General features: G+C 40.0%; 1 protein-coding gene across 13 annotated transcripts in view; it reads right to left on the bottom strand.

Annotated features, from left to right (window-relative positions):
• NEO1 (neogenin 1) overlaps positions 1–25,863 on the bottom strand; it is a 373,996-nt gene that overhangs the window by 41,647 nt on the left and 306,486 nt on the right. For 4 of the 13 annotated variants that reach the window (XM_084905496.1, XM_084905486.1, XM_084905492.1 and 1 more), the window contains exons 17-22: positions 14,039–14,262; positions 13,818–13,956; positions 11,806–11,913; positions 9,889–10,083; positions 8,525–8,557; positions 5,588–5,656 (exon numbers count right to left, since the gene is read on the bottom strand). In XM_084905496.1, coding sequence (XP_084761622.1) covers positions 5,588–5,656; positions 8,525–8,557; positions 9,889–10,083; positions 11,806–11,913; positions 13,818–13,956; positions 14,039–14,262 — 768 coding nt within the window. The remainder of the gene's footprint in view (positions 1–5,587; positions 5,657–8,524; positions 8,558–9,888; positions 10,084–11,805; positions 11,914–13,817; positions 13,957–14,038; positions 14,263–25,863) is intronic. The other 9 variants (XM_084905495.1, XM_084905488.1, XM_084905493.1 and 6 more) reach the window with 5 other exon arrangements.

Raw genomic sequence — 25,863 nt, forward strand, 5'->3', positions numbered from 1 at the left:
AATGGCAAGAAATATTCAAGGTGATGAATAGTAAGAACCTACAGCCAAAAATAATCATAGGAAAGCTATCACTCAGAATCGAAGGTCAGATAAAGAGCTTCACTAATAAAAAAAAGCTAAAGGAGTTCATCACCACCAAACCAGAATTATATGAATTGCTGAAGGGGGTTCTTTCAGAAGAGAAAGTAAATAAAGATAAAAATTATGAACAACAAATACGTAGCTATCAACAAGTGAATCTAAAAACCAAGGAAATTAAAAAAAAAATCTGATGAACAATATTAACTGGTGAATATAATAGAATCAGAGGTATGGAAGGGGAGTGACCTGACGATTTTTGGGGAAAAGGGGATAGGGGGATGTGGGAAGAGACTGAACATAAACTGTGCACCTATGGATGAGGACAATGGGGGGTGGGGAAAGGGCAGAGGGTGGGGTGGGAACCTGGGGGAGGAGAGCAATGGAGGAGGGGAAAAAAGGAACATTTGTAATAATATGAACAATAAAAATTTATTTAAAAAAAATAAAAAATAAATAAATAAATATACCTAAGATCACAAAAAAAATAATTGAAAATTAAAGTATCTCTTTTTATAAATACCGTTTATGCAGAGTTAGTCTCTTACTCCATTTCAGGAAAACGTAGGTCTGCATGTATGCACTAATTTGACAAATATTTAATGAGTGCTTGCTTTGTGCCAGGCATTGTTCTATGTACTAAGGATGAGGATGCAAAGGTGAGCAACAGAAATGTGGTTGTTGGGATGGAGCCAAACAGTAAGTCACCAATTATGAATAGTGAGTGCTATGAAAAAAAATCAATGGGGGGTATAACACAGTGACTGGGTGGCTATTTTATATTGAGTGGTTGGAAAAAACTTCTCTGAGAAGATGGCATTTGAGCTAGGATTCAAATAAAATGTAAGATCCCACCATATAAAGACTTGGATGAGCAACATTCCATAGAGAGGGAACAGTCTAGTGGAAGGATCCTAAGGCAGGAATGACCTTGGCATGAAAAAGGAAGAGAAATCTCTCTTTCCTTAAGCAAAGAGAGATATGCAAAGTTAGAGGAAAGGAAGTGAAAAAAAAAAAAAAAAGTATGCGGCTAGAGAGGTGTATAGAGGCCTATGTAGAACCTTGAGGAAATTTAGATTTTTCTCCCTCTTCATTATATAACAACTAGAGGCCGGGTGCACTAAATTCGTGCACGGGGGTCCCTTAGCCCAACTTGCACCCTCTACAATCCAGGAGCTCTCAGGGGATGTCCTACTGATGGCTTAGGCCCACTCCCCGTGGTTCTCTGCTCTCTGCGGGCCTGGAGATTTCACTGCAGACATGGATATGAAGCCCCCATGCCTTTCTCTCCACTCTCTGTCTGCCTCCACCATGCGCCATGCAAAGGAAGCCCCAATGCCCTGCAGTGTGCTCTGTCTGCCAGGCTTTGCCGATACCGACACACTAAGGAAGTCCCCATGCCCTGTTGTCCTGGCTCTGTCTGTGGGACCTGGGGGTGTTTCCGCCGCCACCTTGCTAAGGAAGCCTCCATACCCTGCTGTCTGGGCTCTGTCTGCCATGTCTGGGGACTTCCTCGCCACTGCAGCACTAAGAAAGCTCCCAAGCCCTGCTGTCCGGGCTCTGTTTGCTGGGCCTGGGGCTTCCCTGCTGCAGCTGCACTAAGTTCTACTGTCCTGGCTCTATCTGCTGGGCATGGGGCTTCCTTGCTGCCGCTGTGCTAAGGAAGCCTCCATGCCCTGCTGTCGAGGCTCTGTCTGCCATGTATGGGGCAGATCAAGCCTCACCGCTTGGTCTCCCCCAACTCCTGCGGGGCTGACAGGCCCAGACACTGCAGCAGTGGTGCTGGTAGGCCGGATCTGTCCCCTCTGGAGGCAGATCCAGCCTCATTACTCTTGAGGACAGGCTGGACACTCCAGCAATGGGGCTGAGGGAACTGGGCGCTGCCATCTTGTGGCTATGGGGGCCACCATTTTGTGGCAGAGTGATGGTTAATTTGCATATTACTCTATTATTAGATAGGATGATAATAACTGTCGGGAGCCCAAAAAGAATTAGTGACTACATCTTAAAAAACACCTCCATCTTAGACACTGAGTTTCTGACTTACCAGAACTCATGTGACAAGCTGAGGTGTGGCAGTTAACTAGAAACAATCTAAATGCCTAGCAGCATATCTGGCCATTGAGCAAGGCACACCTGTTGTGATAACTCGCCCCGCCCCGGAGAATCTCTGCTGTATCCTCCCCTGTAGACACATCCTGCTGATACACAACCCTCCCCGCCCTGGAATGTCTCCGTGGCAACTTCCCCCTACAACCTGTGTACATATATTGCGGCTGCAACAAATAAAATTTGAGGCTTGATCAGAACCCTGTCTTGCCTCCATTTCTCCGCGTCTCCTGTCCTCCCTCATTCCCTTCCAGGTGTCTCCTCGCTCCCATGTTGCTGTCCCGCTGGCTGGGGCAAATAATGATTGTTTTTCTTGCTTTGCTTATAGGATGAGTTCTCAGCTTTTTTCAAGGCCTTCTGTAACCCAGCTTTTTTTCTAAGTTATTTTCCATTTTCTAAACCATTTCCTGGCATCCCACCTCATTATAAAAGTTATGCATGCTCATGTTATAAAATATGGGTAATCCATACAGATCTAACCACCATGGATATTTGATGTCTTTCCTTCTAGTTTCTCTCTTATCTTTCTAAAAATCAGAGTTGTACAAGAGTGGGATGAGCTGCTTTGCCAAGTGATGAGTGTTTAGTCAATGGAAGTACTTACAGTCATTCTACCAGGCTGGGGTATTGTGGGATAAATTTCTACCATGAAGGTATGGCCTGGAAAGCTGTTTTTAGAAAAAGGTCTCAAAGAGATTTTCATATACAACCAGGTTTATAAACTTATGAGCTAATCCAAACTATATTTACTGTAGGAATTCCTTCCATAGCATTAGGTTAACTGACCTTCTAAGTTTTGATTCTATGATGTTATAGGCTACATTTAAGCATACTGCAAAATCTGGGCTGATTTAGGAGAGCCTTAAGGGCTTATTCTTTTACATGTAGCTCAATCATTTTTATCCTTCATTTCTGAGAAAAAGGTTAGCAGACAGACAACTCAAATTGTATACACTGACTTTTAATAAAATAACATTTTTTTTTTTTTATATTTGTGGAAGACTATAGAATAGGTAGGGGTCAATAAATTAGACCATATTTGGGCTTTTACATGAACCTTTTATTAACAGGCAGGCACTAAAAGAAGAGGCTGGGGAGCTCTGAGGGGTTCGGAGGAAAGCAGAGGTGGGGGTAGTTCTTCTCTGTATTCAACAGAGATGGATTCTCATTTGACTTTATTTGATCTCTAACTTTGAGCTGACCAAAATCTCCCTTCTAAGACAGAGTAAGAGTGAGCTCCCAAAAGGGAGCATCAACCTTTTTACCAGGAATGTTATGATAGGCCATTTTTTAAGCTTTACCTAAATTATTGCAACAGTTTTCTAACCATATTTTCTGAGTTTATGCTCTTACCCCTAACTAATTCTTCACTGTCTACTAATAGTAGATACTCAATAAATACATAGTTTACCAGTATCAGACATCTTACATATATTATTTATAGGATGAAGCTCACATTTATCAGCATTGGCATCTAAGCTTTTGACAAGCTGACTGGCTCTAACTAACCTTCTCTAACCAGAGAATCTTATCCTGCCTCTTTATAGTGTGATCCAGGGGGAGAGCAGGTTGTTTTATATTGCCAGGTCTTTGCAGAACATGCTGCTTTTGATTCCTATAATGGTTAACCCCCTCCCTCCGTCCTTTACCATTTAGCAACCTCCTATGCATCCTTTAAAATCTGGGTCAGATATCACTTTTTCTACAAAGCTTCCCCTTTCTCTATTAGGTAGTTTGTTACTCACTCCTTTTGCTCCCATAGCCTATTATATAGAACCTGAACCTTTAAAAAAATGTGTGAATGAATGAATGCATAAATGAAAGAAAAAACAAAGAATAACTACTTTTTTCACAACCTTGAATAATATTTTGTGGAGAGCACATAAATGTAACAAATACATCCCAAGAGAAAAAACTCACGAAGTCCTAGAACTCAGAGACTAAGAATTTCTTTAAGAATTTCTTAAAGCATGCAAGTTTGTCTGGTTCTCTTAATAGCTCATTTCACTGAAATCTGGGCAGCACCTTAAAAAAAAATCCCCATCTAAGGATATGTCTATTGATTTTAGAGAGAAAGGGGGAGGGATAGAGAGGGAGGGAGGAAAGATGGGAAGGAGAGAGAAGGAGAGGGAGAGAGAGAGAAACATCGATATAAGAAACATTGATTAGTTGCTACCGTATGCACCCTAATGGGATCAAACCCACAACCTAGGTATGTGCCTAAAGTGAGAATTGAACCTGCAACCTTTTGGTGTATGGGATGATGCTCTAACAACTGAGCCAACCTGCCAGGGCAGGGCAGTATAATATTTTATTTAAATAGATAGCTAGAGATCATTTTATTTCCACAGTCAGAGTAGGAACTTCCAGGGGACAGGCTTTTGTTTTCCCTGTTTTTCTGGCAGGGGTGAGAGACAATAAGGCTTGTTTTTAGCAGCTACATGTATAGATTTCCACCAATAGCAGATTCCCACATCTGTGCTTTTTTTTTTTTTTTTTTTTTTTAAATATATTTTATTGATTTTTTTTACAGAGAGGAAGGGAGAGAGATAGAGAGCTAGAAAAGTCGATGAGAGAGAAACATCGACCAGCTGCCTCTTGCACACCCCCTACTGGGGATGTGCCCACAACCAACATACATGCCCCTGACCGGAATCGAACCTGGGACCTTTCGGTCCGCAGACCAATGCTCTACCACTGAGCCAAACTGGTTTCGGCCACATCTGTGCTTTTTAAACTGCATGTGGTAAGCACAATGAGAAGTCAGAAGACCTGGGTTGTGGTTCTTGGACTTCCATAATTAGTAGGTGGATCCAGGTAGATTACTTCTCCATTGAGTCTCTTGATGTTTAAAATGGGAATGATACCTGCTTGTCCTGCTTGAAAATGATTTCATGTCCGAAAGTAACTTACAAATGGTGAAGTTCTGTAGAAGAATAGGTTCATTAAGTAGTTAGAAGGCACCAGTTCTTCAGATGACTAGGAGAGTAGGAAGACTTTTTTAGAATTCCCAAACTAAAAACACTATAGTAAGTAGTTTGGGGAGAAATGAATGATTCAGAGGAATTCCTTTGGCTTGGGTGATGGCTAATTCCACTAGCGTTTATTTTTGAAAACAAAATTCAAATGTTTCTCTAGAGGCAGTAGGCAAAAGGAAGATTTGTTTATTCAGAATTAGCCTCATATTAAGTTGGATATGTGGAGAAACCCTATAATGAGTGGGTTTGCAGTAATTTAGCAAACATTTGCCAGATAAGTGCCTGAAGCTAACTCTGTTAAATAAAAGGAAATAGATAACATGCTACAATCACCACACACAAGCGGCACAAGCCATTTAAAGATGTCAAGCAGAATTGCATCATGCCCATAGTAGGCCACAGAGCCACAGGAGAGGCTTTACCGCTCATGGGAGTTTTGTAGTCAGATCCTAGGTCTGGCAGCCGGCTTCCTTTTCCTGCAGACCCTGAGGCTGAAGGAGAAAAAAAAAAAAATGTCAGTAGTGACCCAGCCCACAGGTGTTAAAAGCCCACTTCACAGCTAACGAGCATTTTCTATGTAAAAACTATTTTCAGTCTATTTTGTTCATGAGAAAATGAAGTAGCACATGAACAACTGGGGAAAATAGTCTATTTGTGCAAAGCAAACTAAGGTCTAGCTTTCTATGCAATGAGGCATCTGAAAGGCTGACACCCTTTCCATGCCTATATCTAGTGTGTAACTAGACTGCCACTCGCTGTTCACAAGTTGGGAACATACTCCACTTTTCCAGTCCAGGAAACCGTTTCTGAAAGATGCCTTAGAGCAGTGTTTCCCAACCTTCTCTCATGATGAGAATCACCTGGTGGAGTTGTTAAAACACAGATTCCTGAATCCCAACTAAGAAGTGCTAAACTAGGATTTTTGGGAACATATAGGTAAAATTGTATACTTAACTAGTGCTCTAAGACAGATGTTATATACAGAGCACTAAGTTAGGTATGCAATTTTACCTATATGTTCTCAAAAATCCTAGTTTAGCACTTCTTAGTTGGGATTCAGGAATCTGTGTTTTAACAACTCCACCAGGTGATTCTCATCATGAGAGAAGGTTGGGAAACACTGCCTTAGAGTACTGATGCTAAAGAAACTTCTCTTGGAAAAGGACCAAGAAGACCAGTTTGATTAGCTTCTGCAATAACGAACTAGACTCTTAGAAGGGCCTGCCTATGCTGATCTGGCCTAGTAGGGATTGGATTCTTTTCTCAAATTATAAAGTTGCCTCGCCCTAAGCAGGAGCAGGAAGGCAAATGGAGATTCAAATTGGGGTCTCAGTTGCTGCTCAGTGAACTAAATACACAAAGATGGAAAAACAAAGTCTTTGCTCTTGTTGTTCACAAAGGACAGTGTCTCCTAATCCAGCATGAGGGAACACAGTGATGCTGAGAAAACACAAATATCAGTGCTGCCTGACATGTAGTAAATGTACGATAAATATTAACTATTGCTATTATAAGCATAATAAATCATTAGGGAAGAATATAATCTTACTCTTCCCAGAAGCAAAAAGTATGAAGCTTCAGAAAAAACTTATAAAGGAGTAATTTGTATAAATTAAGATTGGCAAGAAATTCATAAACTATCAATAGATGTGTTTCTGTAAAACATTAGAGTTAAAGTCAAGTACTTCTATAAGTTATCAGGCTTGGAGGAAATGAAAGAAATTAAAATGTGAAGGTTTTTGTGCATAGTTCATTTAACAGAGTACATCTAGAGGCAAAAACCAAAACAAAAAACACAAACACACACACACACACACACACAACAAACAAACAAAAAAAACCAAACAAACCCCACAATGTTTTCTCTGTTTCTTAAAGTTCAAAACCCCAAAAGGTAACAGAAATTCTTGGGTATCCAAAAGGGCATATTCTAGAAGTTAACTCACTGTCTCTTTACAATTGCCCATACTTGTAATTCTATGCTGTTACTTCTGTGGCCATCATTCCTCTCAAATGGTACATACCACACATTAAGATTTCAGCCATTCCTTTCACTATGATGAAGTCTATTTGGTGGAATGACCTAGTAAGGCTCTTCAGGTTTAAGTGTCCTTACTTGTAAGGTAGCCCACATTTAAGCTAAACCATCCAGAGTATCATATTATGTAACAAAATTTGCCAATAAGCTGGATGGTTTAATTTCTACAAATCCCAACATTTTTTTTTTTTTTAAATTTAACCTATGAACAAGAAATTCTAAGGATTAACCAAATACCAAAGTAAACATGGGCAAAGAATTTTAAATACCAGAGGTGTGGCGCGGCACTTACGGAGTGAAGCCAGGAAAGAGCAAGCACATTTATATTTTGTGCATACACAGGATGGTTATTTTTCTTTTCTCACACTTAAGTCAAAGTTTCTACCATGATTAGGGTGCCTCCCCACCCCACCCCCAGATAAAAGCATGCTTGCAGTTTCTACAAAGTAGAACAAAAGACTCATAGAATGCAAACATATTTCCAAAGCCCTGAAACTGGAAACCTCAACTTCTGACTCTTCCTTGACATTAACCAAGATCCAAAGACTGTATTTCTAATAACTAATAACCATTCTTAAACCATGAAAGCAATAATAAAATTTACTTTTATTATTCTTTCTTAGTATAGGAAACAGACACTAACTTTAGCTGAATTTGCAGAGATGAAAATCACAAAGCACAGACGGAGGAGTTATCCTCCACTACAGTAACTACGGTGAAAAGACCCTGCTGACATATAATTTCAAGAATGGTGACAATGTGGCTCATGCTTCCTAAGTTTCCATTTAAAATTGTTTATATAAACTTTTAAGGTAAGCAGGTATATTTAAGGGAAGAAATGGAAAAGGAGTTCTTAATCAAGCTTATGGTAAGAGAATAAATAGCATGAATTTTGCCACGGATAATCATAGTTTAGTAGGGTAAATTTATAGTTTATGGGAGGAGGAAAATAGGGTATTCACTGAATTTGATGACAACTTTTCTTTTAGAGATACAAATAAAATCCTAATTGCTACAAATTGGTATTCTTGCTCTGATCCTCGCTGAATTATTACAAAATTTCAATATCTTTGTGCTAACTGGACCCACACTTAAGGCTAATCTCCTACAGCTGCAGAACTCAGTTTTTGACTCGGAATTTTCCCCCATACCAGGCTATTTTAGCTCCCAGCTTTTCAGATACCCCAAGTGCCTCAATCATGGACTCAACTCCACTTTGGCCAATTAACACATGGTACTGATTTTTAAGGAAAAAAAAAAAAAAAGCTATTAATAGGTCACAAAAGAGAGGAAAGGAAAGAGAGGCCATCTACTCATTTACCTTGATCATTAGGCATTTTATCAGAGGAGTCCGCTAACAGGCCAAGCACAGGGGAAGAAAAAACAAGAGCAACGATCACAAGCTTTGAAGATGGGATAGGCAAAATTTTTAAAGGGAAAAGAAATCCCACAAACTTCCAAACAAGAGTGTTTTTTTTTTTATAAGTAGAGAAACCATATTTCATATCGATATTTCCAGAGACTCAGTTCCTGACTAAAATTTATTCCTAAACTCACTTGGTTCAATACTTCATCTTCACTTTCTTATCTAGAATTTCTTTCTCCTTTCTCCCTACAAAGGTCTACATTAAGCCTTTCTGATTGGGAGCCTGGTTGTGTTGAAAGAGAATCACCCATCACAATAACATGGTATTGCTTTGTTCAGGAAAAGAGAATCATACCTGATCTGACTGTAAAGAGCTCTACATCACTGCCTTGAATAGACTGGAGTCAGAGTTCCCTTCTGTGTGATCTGGTCAGGCAAGTGATCTAGAGAGCACCCCTCTGGTGGTCAGTGGTGAGTGAGGGATCAGTCTGAGATAAATACATACATTGTGGCTCATCATAAAGACTGCTTATATCATCCAAAGTCTGTACATGCTAAACTGACATGTGCAAGTGCAGTCCCATTAAAGAGACACATTATAAAACATTCTGGAGTTGTCTTGTACCCATGATGTGGGGTTTTTGATATCTAAATCTAGCCTAACACCAGGAATGATCAGGGCCTACTCAAGAAGGCAAATAATCCTTTCCACTAATATTTACAGGTTAAAATAAGATTTTTGTTAGAATATTAAATTTGACAGTAACATAGCAGTCAAGTTTTCAGGCTAATTGAAATTGGCTAATTGAAATAAGCGAATATTCTATTATAGAAAATTAAGTGTACTGGACAAAAGGCTGTTTCTAAAATGTTATCTAAAATTCTTATTGGTAGTTCATCTCATGGTAAAATTGTGTAACATGTGATGAACCTAAAGCAGTCATATTTTAATGCAAAAAATTAAAATTTAAAAACTATCAAGACTACATTATAAAAATTTCCAAAAGTCTCCTAAAAAAAAAAAGGGGGGGGGGCGGGGGGAGAGTAGAAGAATATCATGTAAGGAAAAATATCCTGTAAGTAAATTACATTTAGAAAATGTCGGACCTCAGGGAAGGTAGGGGAGGGTGGAGATAAGGGAGAGAAATCAACCAAAGGACTGTGTGCATGCATATGAGCCTAACCAGTGGTCACAGACAACAGGGGATGGGGGCATGCATGGAGATGGGTTTGGGATGGAAATGGGGGGATGAGGACAAATATGTGATACCTTAATCAATAAAAAAAATTAAAAAAACAAATTCTGTGTGGAGATTTACCTTTAGGTGTTCTGAACTGAACAGCTTCAGACATGGGTCCCATACCCTTTGAGTTCCGAGCCTGGATTTTGAAATAGTATGGTGTGTCAAGTGTTAGCTCTTGTATTTGGTGAGTCAACCTGTTGCCCACAACAGGCTCAATAACCCAATCGTGTATCTCTGCATTCACATCCGTGCTGTAATATATTATGTAACCTGTCCAAAGTAGTTAATGGGGGAAAAAAAAAAATCTTATTTCTGCTTTTTCTTTTGCAATCAGTAAGTCAATAAAAATATATGTTAGTGCACAAACAAGTAGAGAACCAGTTACTGATTAAATAGCAATGGTAAAAAGCATTCAAAATGCTACACTAAACATAATATAGAGACAACTACAATTTACACAGTGCCAAGCTGTGAGTTATTATCTATATCAGCAGTTGAAGTAATAAAATGAATAAAAGATAGAAAATACACAGTTAAATACCCTCAGAAACTAAGAAATCATCTAAGAGAAATCCAACCTCTTCAACATGTTAATTTAAAAATAATTTACCAAGGTCTACAATGAAAATAATGTGGTTTTGAAAAGAAATAATGACCGAAAATGCTGTTTTAGCTCTTACCAATGTGACTTCCTAGAAGAAAAATTCCTGGGAGATGGGCAGCAATCTTTGTTAATTTCTCCCATATTTGGGGCAGAAGTCACCCCCAATGTCACCTGGCAACTTCCACCAGAGGGCACTCAATCTCCATGGCTGAGGCAAAGAGACCCATAAGCACAAGCCTACCTGACCCAATCCAGTGCATTATTAGTGGGCTTTAAATACAAAGTACAATGCAATGCAGGTCAAATCATGCTTGATTCTTTTATGAAAGAAGCAAATTAAAAAAACCTAAAAAACCGACACACACACACACACACACACACACAAAAGCCTAGGAATTTATGGAAAGGAGTTTCTATTGAAAGCTGAAGCAGAACAATGCTTTCAGTTTTCTTAGGCCTCCCTATTCATACCAAAGAACTTCAGAAGGCAAACTTTTGTTCCTCACACAATATATCCTTGGGCAGAGGTCCCAAGGGGAATATTTAAAAAATATATATATTTTATTGATTTTTTACAGAGAGGAAGGGAAGAGGGATAGAGAGCTAGAAACATTGATGAGAGAGAAACATCAACCAGCTGCCCCCTGCACCCCCCCTTCCGGGGATGTGCCCGCAACCAATGTACATGCCCCTGACAGGAATCGAACCTGGGACCCTTCAGTTTGCAGACCACGCTCTATTCACTGAGCCAAACCAGTTTCGGCCCAAGGAGAATATTAACAGCTAAATCCCTTTCCTCCTTGACAAGGCTGAAAAGGAGACAATATTTATTGTGGAAGGGTCTCCTCCTCTAGAAGCCCAAGGAAATAGTCCATACCCCTCCAAAGGCCTATGCCAATTCAAACTGCTAACTCTAGTTGTAAAAGCACAGGAACTAAAGTAAAGTAGCAGGCCTAGAGCAGGGAAAAGGAATTAAAAGTCTAATGGGCTTTAGGGTAAAAGAGATGAATCTCTGTTTATTGGGAATAACCCTATAGAATTAAGCAGGGTCTTTAAAGCAGGTCATGCAGTCAGAGGCAGAGAAGAACTGCTTTCCTGAAGAAAATAAATATGTCCTAAGGTATTACTATATCCAAAGGCTGTCTAGCCTAACCTGTGCCCATCAGACTCTCAAAGTGAGTTAGAACAATTAGCTGGTGACTCATTTTTATGTTCCTGTGGGAAAATAGCAGCTCCCCCTTGCTCCACTTTTTTGTGACCATTACGACTCATAGTACCTTGTAAATGACCAAGCCAGCCTTCAGATTCCCACTTCTCCCAACACAGAACTCTCCTGGAGTGTTCTGCCTGGCAGTAAAAGGAATAGACACACATTCAAAGCATCTTACCTGTAATTTTGCCATTGGCTTCAGAGGGAGGTTGCCAATTTACAATTATGGTCCTAGGTTTTCCCTCTTTACTTACAACTGTCACATCTTTGGGTGGAGAAGTAGGAACTACAAAATAACAATACTTTTAATAATTCCTGTCCATTTCAATTTTATTTACCATTTCCTCAACCCTTTCCATTTGTAAGTCATAATCAAGGGTTTAAGGCAAAAAAAAAAAATATATAATAAAATAAAATAAAGCCTCCTGACTTCAAAGAACTTACAGTCTACCTACAAATAGCTCCAATAAAAAGAATATGCAAAATATCAGAGAGAATACCACACTATAAAGATACATGATTGGCATTTTGGCTGGGGCCAGGGATATGCATGGTAAGTAGGTAGGGAAATAAAAAAGGCAATATATGCCAGGCATTTTAAAGGTAATTTTTCTCTTCATGTTTATGGCAACTTGAAATGTAGTTACCACTATCCCTACTTAGCACATCAAGACACTAAAAATGAGAGAAGTTATGTAATTTTCCCAAGATGACGTTCTCCTCTAATTTGGATTATTTTGTTAGGCTATTTTAAAATGTAAAATAATTTTCTCTCTCACCTTATAGTTGCCTCTTCAAACCAAGTATTTGAAAATCCCAAATTCCTTCAAAGAACTTGATTTATAAATTGATGTTTATAATTTAAAGTTTGCAATAAATACATACAGTCAAATATTTGAGCTTATTGCTTTGAAATACAAAGCATTTTACGAAACAGAAAAACAACAATAAAATAAAAATGACTGCATTTCTTGTTTCCATGTTTTTGCTGAAAACTTTTAATGTACTAGTAGGGAAATGAGCAAATTAAGAACATCCTTAAAATTTTCTCTTCCTACAGTGCTAGCCTCCTCCTGGTATAAGAATGAAAGAAAGATTGGTAAAATGCAAACATCCTAAGGAAATACATAATGTCATTTATTAGCTAATAGGTTGGTATTAAAACAAAAAGATATTCTTAAAACTGTCCAAGAAAGCAAACTCAAGGTCCATGTAAGCTTTTGTGCACTGTATTTCTAGCTCTCCAGATCCAAACCCTTTTCTCTGTAGGATGTATAACCCACTGTTCAGAAAACAAAAACATTAGGGACAGCCTTCTGGGGAGATACTACTCCTCCATTTTTTCATTATTTGTATACAGGAGAGAGAAAAAATAGGGTCTAGAGTAGATACAGACTACCAATAGTTACACATGACTTCATGCTGGGAAAGTATAAGAAGCAGAAGCGTAGGCCTACAGGTAAGCAAAAAGCAAACAGAATCTCAAACCTGGAGGGCTTAGTTTGCTTACTTGTCTTTTCTCTTTCATGTTTACTTAGAGACAAAAACCCTAAGGATTCTCCAGTGAAAGATTTTACAAGACACTAATTGGTTTGCAAGAGAGCTACTGGTAAGTGTTAAACTCCATAAACAGCACTGCAGCTGCTTGGTGAAGGGCAGGCCGCTTCATCTTTTCTTTCTCAAGTTTACCCAGAAAGCTGGACTAATGACAAGTACCCCTCCCACCTGCACAGTGCTTTATAACAGCCTGTGCTTTCCCATCTGCTCCTTGTTTCATCCTAACAATAACCATGTAAAGTAGGAAAGGCAGAGGTTATCACGCCTCTTTTATTTAGAAAGGCTGAATGACTTGCTTATTATTATACTCAGTAGATGGCTGACCTGGGATTGAACTCAAGTTTCCATTCCTAAAATTTAGTATACTTTGTATTATATTATCCTGTTATTGTTCTTGTACAATGATTAAAAAAACCATAATTCGTCAGCTGAGAAATCAAACATTGAACTCCAGCTATAGTTGCTCACTGCATTCGGTAAATACATTCACATACTCAATTCATCCTTGGTTAGTAAAAGAAGGTGAATAAGTCTCATGATTTGAAATGTGGCACAACATTAGCAGGAACTTCCACTGACTTTCATATCTTGCAGAAAAGAAATGCCATATGACCTAAGGTTCTGACAACATACCGAATTCAAAGGTGGTCCCATGGGCTGTCATACTCCATGTGCTTGATCGTCGACCTTTGGTCACCATTACAGAGAATTCATAGAGTGTATTTGCTTTTAAACCAGTCACCAGGTAACTCAAAGTCGTTGCATTTGCATTCTGGAAATATATGATTCAAGAACTTTAGATTGAGGAAATATCCATATTTAGCATTTCTTACCCAGAGCACATGTCCCAGTACCTTATACTTGGTGTTTGCTGGGATGTTGGTTTTCCATCGGACTGTGTAGTAGCGAGAGTCTGTAATCTTCTGGTGTTTGGGCAGTGAATTGTCCGCCCACGTAATCCTTATGGTATCATGACTCAGAATGGAAGCCTGGACTCCCACTGGTGGCATCATGGGAGTGGGATCTGGCACTGGAGTGTATGGAGCATTAATAACAAATAAATCAACCTCAGAAGTGTCTGGGTAAAAAGTAATTAAAAAGGGAAGTGGCATTTAACAGAAACAAAAATAAAAGGGAAATGCAGGATAATATAATGGAATGAAAGGTGAGAAATGAAGAAAGAGAAAGAGAATCCAGAGTTATTAGATAATCATCATTCATCATTCATTTAAAAGAGTATTTCCACTTGTGTTCTTTCCGGAAAATGTCTAGAAAAATACTAATTAATCATATATTCTCTTCTGTATTCTGTAAGTATATTAAAATTAGATAACCCAGTGATTACATTAACATATTCATACTTGGATTTTCTTTATATTATTTGAAAATTCTACTTTTTGTCCAAACAAAATCATAAAAAGATAAAAATTGTTTTTAAAATTAAAGGTATAATTTCTAAGCAAGTAACACAAAGTTCATGATCAGATTTGATATTCTAGTGACTCACTGAGTTTTTGGAATATGTCTTATCAATGCCTATCACCAGACATGTAAAGATGCTACTCTCAAAACCTGAGTCCTGAATGTCAGCCAGGCCTTGGTAATAATCACACAGGGTTCAGTTTAGATCTGCTGATGTCCTGCTATACTTTTTCCAGTACAGTCAGAGAACAATCCATTGATGAATCCCAATAAGTTATGAAAAATGCCATGATTATGGATCCAACTGACATGGTCTTTATAACTTTAGAAACCAGAGTACTTATCTGACAGAAAGGGAAGTCTATTCTCATGTGCTGTCCTGTGCCATAGGCAACAGTCACATTCTCATCAAAACAGAAGCCAGAGAGTGATGTCAGAGGAATGGCAGCATAAGAGCACATCTTTTCCTCTCCCCCTGACGTTACAACAAGTAAACCATCTATAATTCAACAAAAAAGTCCCTGATCAACACAGATGCATGCCTGGGAGACCCGAACACTGAAACACCTAAATAAAGGTGGGCATTCAGGGATAAATGGAGAGATGAGAAGGGAGGAAAGTGCAGACATAGACTACATGCTAAGCCCTTCAGCTCAGGGGGGAACTCAGAGCCTGGCCAAGGTGGCTGTAGCAGGCACTTCCTTCAGCCCCTAAGGGCGGGGTGGGGGGGGCGGGGAGGAAGAGAGCAGGGCAATCTGCAAGCTGCAACTGGCCAGCAGAGAGCTACCAACAGCCAGAGCTAATAGGGTCTAACTTGTGCATACATATCTGCGAGCCACCAGGAGACAGAACAGCGACTGATTAGCAGACACTGGCCCAACAGAGCACAGGGTGCTGCCATGCAGCTCCCCAGTGCTGGGCCTGCTGGTGGTGTTTCAGATAAAGAAAGGAAATAAAGGGCCCTGATGCACGACTAGACAGCCAAAACTTGCCTCCCATTTCCCTTGGCATTGGCTCCAGGAGCACATTATCTATAAACCAAGAGCTGCTGCAATATAATTGCTGTTTCCTTCTGTGTCTGAACCCCAGGATGGGTGCATGGGCCAGACAAACAGAAGTTAAGGGGTAGCCATTACAGTGAGGGCAAAACCAACCTCATCCCCAAGCAGCACAGCTGTACTGTCCCAAGCTGCAGAGGCTCAAATCTGGGAAATCACAGAGGTAAAAATCTTTTGATTCAGTGCCATCTACTGGAAGATAGTGGAAAGACCTTCTAGGAGACATGTGAAAAAAGAGCAGCAAATACCATGAAGAACCACTGAATGATGGCCAGAAAGAAAATGAAAAATCCCCAGAAAATATACTGGAACACATGGGATTATGTGACATAACTCAGTGGTCACCAACCTATCAGATCTCATGGGCCACAGTAGTCCGTGGACCACTGATTGGTGACTGCTGATATAAATGACAAAGATTTCAAGATTGCAGTTCTAAAAATACTCAATGAGATGCAAGAAAATACTGACAGGCAATTCAGTATACTCAGAAAGCAAATCAGTGAACAAAATGAGTATTTCTCCAAGGAAATTGAAACTTTAAAAATGAATATCAGAATAACTGGAAATGAACCAGGCAATTAAAGAGATTAAGAGTAAACTGCTGAGCATAAAAAACAGAACCCACCAATTAGAGAAAAGAACTAGTGATATTGAAACAGGAATCAAGAAATTATGTAGAGGGAAAAGAGAGATCTGAGATTAAATAAAAATGAAAGAGCTCCGTTAGACCTCCCGGATTCCATTGGAAAAAGTAACATCAGAATCACAGGCATTGTGGAGGAGTAAGAAAGAGAGCAGAGAATGGAGAATCTTAAAACAAATAGTGAACAAGAACTTCCCAAATCTATGGAAAGAACTAGATCCTCGAATTCAAGAAGCAAACAGAACACCTAGTTACCTCAATTTAAAGAGGCCCAATTCAAGGCACTTGTTAGTGAAGGTGTCAAAAATTAGTGACAGAAGATGGCTGCTGATGGGAAGGTGAGCTGCAAGATAGTATGTAAGTGAAAGAAAAAAGGAGAGTGGGTAGAAGTGCAGGGAGTGTCTGTATTTGTGAGTGAGGGGCAGTTATATTCCAAGGAATTGTTGGAGACTGCTGGATTGGGTTCTCCTGGCTGGGCAGCCTCTACTGCTGCTGAAATCTCTCCTGGAGTGGTAAACTCTGCAGTGGAGACCCCGCCATCTTGAAGAGGAGAATGGCAGTGATCTAAAGCCCAGACTTACCTTCAACTGAGGAGACCTCAAATACCTCCCATGACCCTACAACCACAACCCCCAGAGACAAACTGCCTCAGCTGAGAACCCAGGAACACCAAGACTTCAGCATCTCTAACTTCGGGCGCCTAGAAAGTCTGTCCAGAAGGAGACAAAGTGGCGTGAATATGTGGACGAGCCCTATGCCTTCTCACAGAGCAGAGAGAAGGAACAGCTGAATCAATTAATATCCACTCAGAACTGGTGAATTAAACACAGTCAATGCAGGACAGAGAAGCTACATAACCAGACATCCAGAAATGAGTGATCCCACATATGAAAAAAAAGCAGGCATCACCAGAAAAGGAAGTAAATGAAAAGGAGGCAAGCAACATGTCAGAGAAATAATTCAGCGCAATGTTCATAAGGTTGCTGAAAGAATGGAAGACAAATTCAACAACGTGTAAAAACTAAGAAGAAATGAAGAATAACAAAGAAGAAATAAAAAATGACATTACCGTAATAAAGAACACAATAGAAAGCATCAACAGTAGAAGAAGCAGAGGACCACATCAGTGAGCTAGAAGACAAGGTGGGAAAAAATACCCAGGCAGAGCAGCATCTAGAAAAAAAAACCTTAAGTAACAGGAGGAGATCATAAGGGAACTTTGGGACAACATAAAACAAAACAACAACAAAGGGTGACAGAGGAGAGAACACTTAGCAAGGAATAGAAAACCTGTCTGAAGAAATAATGACAGAAAACTTCCCTAATATAAAGAAAAAACTCACACAAATCCAAGAAGCTCAGTCCCAAACAAGATAAATAAAAAAAGACCAATACCAAGACATGTTATAATAAAACTAGAGGCCCAGTGCATGAAATTTGTGCAGTGTGTGTGTGTGTGTCCTTCAGCTCAGCCTGTATCCACTCCAATCTAGGACCCCTCCTGAGAGATGTCCGACTGCCTGATGTGATCGAGCCTGAATAGGCAGTCAGAAATTCCTTTCACAATCCAGGACTGCTGGCTACCAACCGCTCGCCTGCCTGCCTGCCTGCCTGCCTGATTTCCCCTAACTGCTTCTGCCTGACAGCCTGATCAACCCCTAACCACTCCCCTGCCAGCCTGATTGACACCTAACTGCTCCCTTACTGGCCTGATCGCCCCAAACTGCCCTCCCCTCCAGTCCCGGTCACCCTAACTGCCCTCCCCTGCTGGCCTGGTCCCTCCCAACTGCCTTTCCCTGTTGGCCATCTTGTGGTAGCCATCTTGTGTCCACATGGGGGCGGTCATCTTGTGGTAGCCATATTGTGTCCGCATGGGGGTGGCCATCTTGTGTGTTGGAGAGATGATCAATTTGCATATTACCTCTATTTTATTTTATTTTATTTTGTAAGTTACAGAAAACATGAAAATTACAATTACTTTATTCAACCATTCAAATATTAACACTATGGAGTACAGTATAGCCTCAATCTCTGTTTCTTGTATTGTATGCAAGCATATACTTATATATATATTTTTAAATTGAGATCACATGATATACATTATTTTTTTCTTCACATTTTTTTTTCTTTTTTAAAAAAATAAATCTTTATTTTCATATTGTTACAAAAGTTCCTCATTTTCACCCCCTCCACCAGGTTCCCACCTCACCCTCTGCCCTTTGCCCACCCCACATTGTCCTCATCCATAGGTGCACAGTTTATATTCAGTATCTTCCCTCACCCCCCATTCCCCTTTTCCCCGAGAATCATCAGTCCACTCCCCTTCCATACCTCTGATTCTATTATATTCACCAGTTAATATTGTTCATCAGATTTTTTAACTCCCTTGGTTTTTAGATTCACTTGTTCATAGTTATATATTTGTTATTCATAATTTCTATCTTTATATTCTTCCTCTTCCTAAAGAACCCCATTTAGCAATTCATATAATTCTGGTTTGACAGTAATGAACTCCTTTAGCTTTTTTTTATTTGTGAAGCTCTTTATCTGGCCTTCGATTCTGAGTGACAGCTTTGCTGGGTAGAGTATTTTTGGCTGTAGGTTCTTGCTATTCATCACCTTGAATATTTCTTGCCATTCCCATAAGGCCTGCATGGTTTCTGTTGAGAAATCAGCTGACAATCTTATGGGTGCTCCTTTATAGGTAACTACCTGCTTTTCTCTTGCTGCTTTTAATATTCTCTCTTTGCCTTTTGCTCTTAGAATTTTAATTATGATGTGTCTTGGTGTGGTCCTCTTTGGATTCCTTTTGTTTGGGGTTCTGTGTGCTTCCTGGACTTGTTAGTCTATTTCTTTCCCCAGGTGGGGGAAGTTTTCTGTCACTATTTCTTTCAATATATTTTTGGTATCTTGCTCTCTCTCATCTTCTGGGACCCCCATAATTCTGATGTTGGTTTGCTTGAAGTTGTCCCAGAGGTTTCTTACAATATCTTCAACTTTCTGGATTCTCTTGTCTTCTTGCTTCAGCAGAGGAGTGTCCTCTGGCTCTTTGTGTTCCAAATCTTTGACTTGATTCTTGCGATCTTCCATTCTGTTTTTAGGACTCTGTATAATATTTTTTATTTCAGACAATGTGTTCTTTATTTCTAGCTGATCCCTTTTCAAATCCTCATAGGTCTCATTTATTTTATCGGCCTTTTCTAGAAAATTCTTGAAAAACCTTATAAGCGTGGTTTTGAACTCTATATCCAGTCGCTTTTTGTCATCCATTTCTTTTGTTTGTGATCTGTTTCCTTGTCTCGGCATTTTCGCCGCTTCTCTGAGTTGGTAGGGTGGCTTTGTGTGTTAAGGTGTCCTATATGGTTCAGTGGGTCAGCCTCCCAGTAATCTGAGGTGGACACTCTTGGTGCACCTCTTTGTGACTGTGTGTACAGTCTTTTGGAGTTAAGTCTTAATTGTTGTTGGTATCACTGGGAGGAACTGACTACCAGGCCAACTGGCTGTGAGGATCAGCTGTGTCTATGCCGGGTGATAGACTTATTCAAAAGCCTCTGTGCTTAGCTTGGATGGGGTGGAGTTTCAGGGTGGAGCCTACAGCCTTGGCTTCCTGTTAGCCCCACCCTAGGAGGTTCCTGAGTCTCAGTGTTCCTCAGTGTCCTTAAGTACTTGCTGCAAGCACCTCTCCCCCAATGAGCCCAGAACTGGGGTTCAGTGCAGTAGGAAGTGGGGTTCAGTGCAGTCCGGAGCTTTTGTCTCCTTCCCGCTAGGGCAATCCAGCAGCCCAGACAACAGTCATTCCTCTGCGCGCAATGTGCGCAACTCCGGGGCTCTGCCTTCTGCCACTCCCCTGAGTTTCCGCATTACAGCCCAGATTCCCTCCGTATGAGTCTGGGTCCCTATGGTCTGGTCTAGAACTGTGGTTCAGTGCAGTTGGAAATGGGGCTCAGCACAGTTTGGAGCTTTTGTCTTCTTCCAGCTAAGGCAATCCAGCAGCACAGTCAACAGTCGCTCCTCTGCACTCAATGTGCGCGACTCCAGGGCTCGGCCTTTCGTTGCTCCCCTGAGTTTCCGCCTTACAGCCTAGAATCCCTCTGTATGAGCCTGGGACCCCAGGGTCTCACCCAGAACTGGGGTTCAGTGCAGTCGGAACTGGGGTTCAGCACAGTCCGGAGCTTTTATCTCCTTCCTGCTAGGGAATGCCAGCCAGGCACTCAGCCGCCCCTCCTCTCCAGCTCCGTCCTCTCCCCATGTGTGCACCGTGTCTCCGTACCTTAGGCTTTTACAGCTCCTCCGATTTTCCTTCTGGTTTTCTCTTTCCTTCTAGTTGCAGAATTTCCAGTCAGTCAACTTTCCTGTAATTCTGGATAATGTCCACTTTATAGTTTAGTTGTATTTTTTGAAATTGTTGTGTGAGGCTGCAGTTAGGCATTTACCTATACCGCCATCTTGGTTTCCTCATCCATATTACCTGTTTATTAGATAGGATTGGCAAACACCAGTGACAAAGAATCTTAAAGGCTGCCAGAGAGAGACAGCATGTTAACTACAAAGGATCCCATATCAGAACAATAACTGACTATTCAACAGAAACACATCAGGCCAGAAGGGAATGTAATGAAATATACAAAGTTATGCAAAACAAGGGTCTGAATTGTAGAATACTCTACATAGCAAGGCTATCAATCAAAATTGAGGGTGAAATCAGAAGCTTCACAGACAAAAAAGGACTAAGGGAGTATATTACCACCAAACTAGCAATGCAAGAAATGCTAAAGAGAATGCTATAAAAAGAAGAAATAGGAAGGGAAGAAGAAACAGATGCATAAAGAATACAAATGGGAGAAACCAAGATGGTGGCAAAGGTAAAGACCTAAATTGCTGCCTCACACAACAATTTCAAAACTACAACTAAAAGATAAAATCGACATCATCCAGAACCACATTTGAATGGCTACGCCTTTTGGTAGCCTAAGGGCAAGTTTACATGTAAACAAGTTTGCTTCTCAGTTCCCAGGGCAGAAAAACAAGGTTTAAAATTATTAGATTTTAAAATTTATTCTTAAAAATATAAAAGTTTATTAATTAAAAAAAAAAAAACACCAAGGAAGTTAAAAAACCTGATGAACAATATTAACTGTTAATTATAATAGAATCAGAGATACGGGAGGGGAGGGGACTGACAAGGGGAGTGGTGGATGCGGGAAGAGACTGAACATAAATTGTGCACCTATGGATGAGGACAATGGGGGGTGGGGAAAGGGCAGAGGATGGGGTGGGAACCTGGTGGAGGGGGGAAGAAATGAGGAACCTTTGTAAAATATGAACAATAAAGATTGATTAAAAAAAAAAAAAAGACATAGGTTAGCTGAGTAGATAAGAAAACATGACCCATATATATGCTGTCTATAGGAAATCCACCTCAGAACAATGGACTCACAGAGACTGATGGTGAAGGGATGGAAAATTTTTTTTAGGCAAATGGAAAAGAAAAAAAAAAAAAAAAAGAAAAAAAAAAAGCTGGGGTAGAAATACTTATATCTGACAAATTAGACCTCAAAGTTAAGGACATAAAAGTAGATAAGGAGGGCCACTTCATAATACTAAAGGGAGCATGCAATTCAACAAGAAGATATAACTGGTAAAGATATGCACCCTATACGGGGGCACCCAAATACATCAAAAAATTCCTGGAGGATATCAAGGGAGAGATTGACATCAATACAGTCATAGTAGGGGACTTTAATACCCAACTGACACCATTGGAAAAATCCTCTAAAACAAAAAATCAGCAAAGAAACATCAATCCTAAATGACCCACTAGATGGAATTAATTGACATCTACAGAACATTTTCTTTCAAAGCAACAGAATATACATTCTTCTCAAGTGCACATGGGTCTTTTTCAAAGATAAACCACATATTGGGACACAGGCAAAGTCTCTTCAAATTCAAGAAAATAGATATATTAAGCATCTTTAGAGATCACAATGGCATAAAACTAGAAATCAACTATGGGAGAAAACAAGATGGCGGCATAGGTGAACAGCTGATCTGCTGCTCGCACAACAATTAAAAAAAATTAAAACTAATACAAAGGACACTATCATCCAAAACCACGGGAAGGCTGGCTGAAAGAGAGGGGAGCGCAAGTACTGAAAAGCTGAGGAGCCTAGGTATGGAGGCACGTGAATTTGGCTGGTGGGGAATAGGACTGGTGGCGGGTGACTGGGAGTGAAATGTGGCTTTTCTTTTCAACCCGAAGGGAAACAAGCTCCCTATCACTTTGAAATCCAGTTTCTGGGGTCACGTGGGGGACCCAGACGCCTACGGGGAGAAGATGGTCTGTCGGCCATTGGGGCCGAAGTGAGGGCAACTCCTGCAGAGGTGCATGCAGCAATCATTGTTTATTGTGCTGGATTGCAGGGAAGCAGGGACTTGGAAACATGGAAGGATTGGCCAGGATGGCTGATGGCAGCCATCGCTGTTAGCCACGCCCCAACTTAGTGATGTCCTGAGATCCCCCTTCCCACACTGAGGCCCCGCCCCACCCTGAGACCCTGCCCCGAGGCCCCACCCGCAGATTCTATAGACCTGCCCAGGCATCACAAAGCTACTTTTACATATGAATGGCCTGTATTGAGACAGCTTAACCATATATAAACTGCAGCTCCAGTAACAAAACCACCAAGTCCCAAGCAAACAGGAGAAAACTGTTGTTCTCTCTGTAGCTCCAGCATGGTGGCTTCAGACAGTAACTGAAACTGAATCCCATTGGAGATCCAGAAGCCAGTGTTTCTAGTGGTCAATTTCAACCACTCACACCCATAAGTGACACATTCGGGAGACGGACTCAGTGAGCACCAAAGCCCCACTGAAACAAACCATGTCTCCAGTGCAGCAGTTCTTCCTTTATAGACAGAGCAGGTCCTCACAGACAATTGGCCTGGAGATTCCTCCCAGTGTACCAACAGCAAACAAGACTTAATTATACCAAGACTTTGCACTCAGCCCACAAAGGGATATACCAAAAACGACCATCCCAGGTGATTGGGGAAGCTGATAGGTCACGGACCACACAAAGCCACTCCATCAACACAGGGAGGAGACACAGAAAGATGTAAAGAATGGGAGAGATGGAGGAAAGTAAACTACTGGACGACACAGAGTTCAGAATCACATTTATAAGGTTACTCAAGAATCTTCTAAAAACCTTTGAGAAACTTGAGGAGACCTCCAAGAAGCTTTGTGAGACCTTTAAGGAACTTAGTGAGAATACCAAAAAAATGGAAAAGGACCAGTCAGAAATTAAGCATACAATCTCTGAAATAAAGAATATACAGAAACTCAACTATAGATCAACGTACCCCAAGAATCAAACCAAAGATCTGGAATATAAGGAAGAAAAAACCACCCAATCAGAGAGGCAGAAAAAAAGAAGAATCCAAAAGTGTGAGGATAGTGTAAGAAGCCTCCGGGACTGCTTAAAATGTACTAACATCTGGATTTTTGGGGTGCCAGAGGAGAGCGAGCAGGATATTGAAGGACTATTGAAAGAAATAATGATAGAAAACTTTTCCTACCTGGTAAAAGAAATAGACTTACAAGTTCAGGAAGCGCACAGAATCCCAAACAAGAGGAATCTAAAGAGGACCACACCAAGACACATCATAATTAAAATACCAAGGGCAAAAGACAGAGAGAATCTTATGAGCAGCAAGAGAAAAACAGCTAGTTACCTACAAAGGAGTACCCATACGACTGTCATCTGAGTTCTCAACAGAAACTATGCAGGCCAGAAGGGAGTGGCAAGAAATATTTAAAATGAGGAACAAGAACATACAACCAAGATTACTTTACCCAGCAAAGCTATCACTCAGAATTGAAGGTCAGATAAAGAGCTTCACAGACAAGAAAAAATTAAAGGAGTTTTTCAACACCAAACCAGGATTACATGAAATGCTGAAGGGTATTCTTTAAGGAGAGGAAGCAGAAGAAGAAAAGTAAAGGTAAAAATTACGAACAACAAAAAGACATAAAATACATGTCTACCAACAAGTGAATCTAAAAATCAAGTGAATAAAAAATCTGAAGAACAAAATGGACTGGTGAACATAATAGAATCAGGGACATAGAAAGGGATTGGACTAACAATTCTCAGGGGGAAGGGAGTCTGAGGAGGGAGGGAAGAGATTGGACAAAAATCTTACACCTATGGATGAAGACAGGAGCAGGGGTAAGGGCATGGGGTGGAGTTGGAAATCAGGTGGAGGGGAGCTAAGAGGGAAGAGGGGGGAAAGAGGAACACCTGTAATAATCTGAAGAATAAAGGTTTATTATAAAAAAAAGATAGAAATCAACTATGATAAAAACAATCAAATAAATCAAACACCTGGAGGCTAAATAGCATGCTACAAAACAATGATTGGGTTACCAAAGATATCAAAGAAGAAATAAAAAACATCATGTAACAAATCACAATGAAAACACAACAATCCAAAATCTATGGGACACAATGAAAGCAGTTTTGAGAGGGAAGTTCATAGCTCTACAGGCCTATCTCAAAAAATAAGAAACAATGGTAATAAATTATCTAACAGTACAACTCAAAGCATTAGAAAGAGAGCAACAAGAAAAGCTCAGAGTGAGTAGAAGGAAGAAGATAATAAAGATCAGAGCAGAAAAAAATAACATAGAGAAAAAAAAATACAAAAGATCAACAAAACCAAGAGCTAATTCTTTGAAAGAATAAACAACACTGATGAACCTCCAGCCAGACTCACCAGGAAGGTGACCTAAATAAACAAAATCAGAAATGAAAGAGATGAAGTAACAACTGATCCTACAGAAATACCAATGATTATTAAAAAAATACTATGAACTACACTACTCCAACAAAATGGACCACCTAGATGAAATGGACATATTCTTAGAAAAATACAATTTCCCCAAACTCAATGAGGAATAATTGAAAAAAATTGAATAGACCAATAACTACAGAAGAAATTGAAGCAGTGATCAAAAATCTTCCCACCAACAAAAGCCCTGGTCTGGACAACTTCACAGGGAGTTCTACCAAGCATTCAAAAAACTAAAACCTATCCTCATCAGACTGTTCCAAAAAATTCAAGAGGAAGGCATGCTTCCAAGCTCTTTCTATGAAATCAACATTATCCTAATCCCAAAACCAGATAAAGACACCACAAAAAAAGAGAACTACAGGCTAATATCTTTGATGAACATAGATGCTAACATCTCCAACAAAATTCAAGCAAATAGATTCAGCATTACATTAGAAAGATCAACAAAACCAAAAGCTAGTTTTTAAAGGATAAACAAAACTGATGAACCTATAGCCAGACTCACCAAGAAACAGAGAAAGAGGACCTAAATAAACAAAATCTTTCAAAGAATTATTTGTATTTTAATAATCATTTGTATTTTGTTTATTTATTGAATATGCACAATAACAAAGTTGAATTTATTCTGGGGATTCAAGGATGGTACAGTATCCGCAAATCAATAAATGTGATACATCACATAAACTAAGTGACAA

Source organism: Pipistrellus hanaki, assembly GCF_964339955.1.
Source record: "Pipistrellus hanaki genome assembly, chromosome: 1".
NCBI lineage: Eukaryota > Metazoa > Chordata > Mammalia > Chiroptera > Vespertilionidae > Pipistrellus > Pipistrellus hanaki.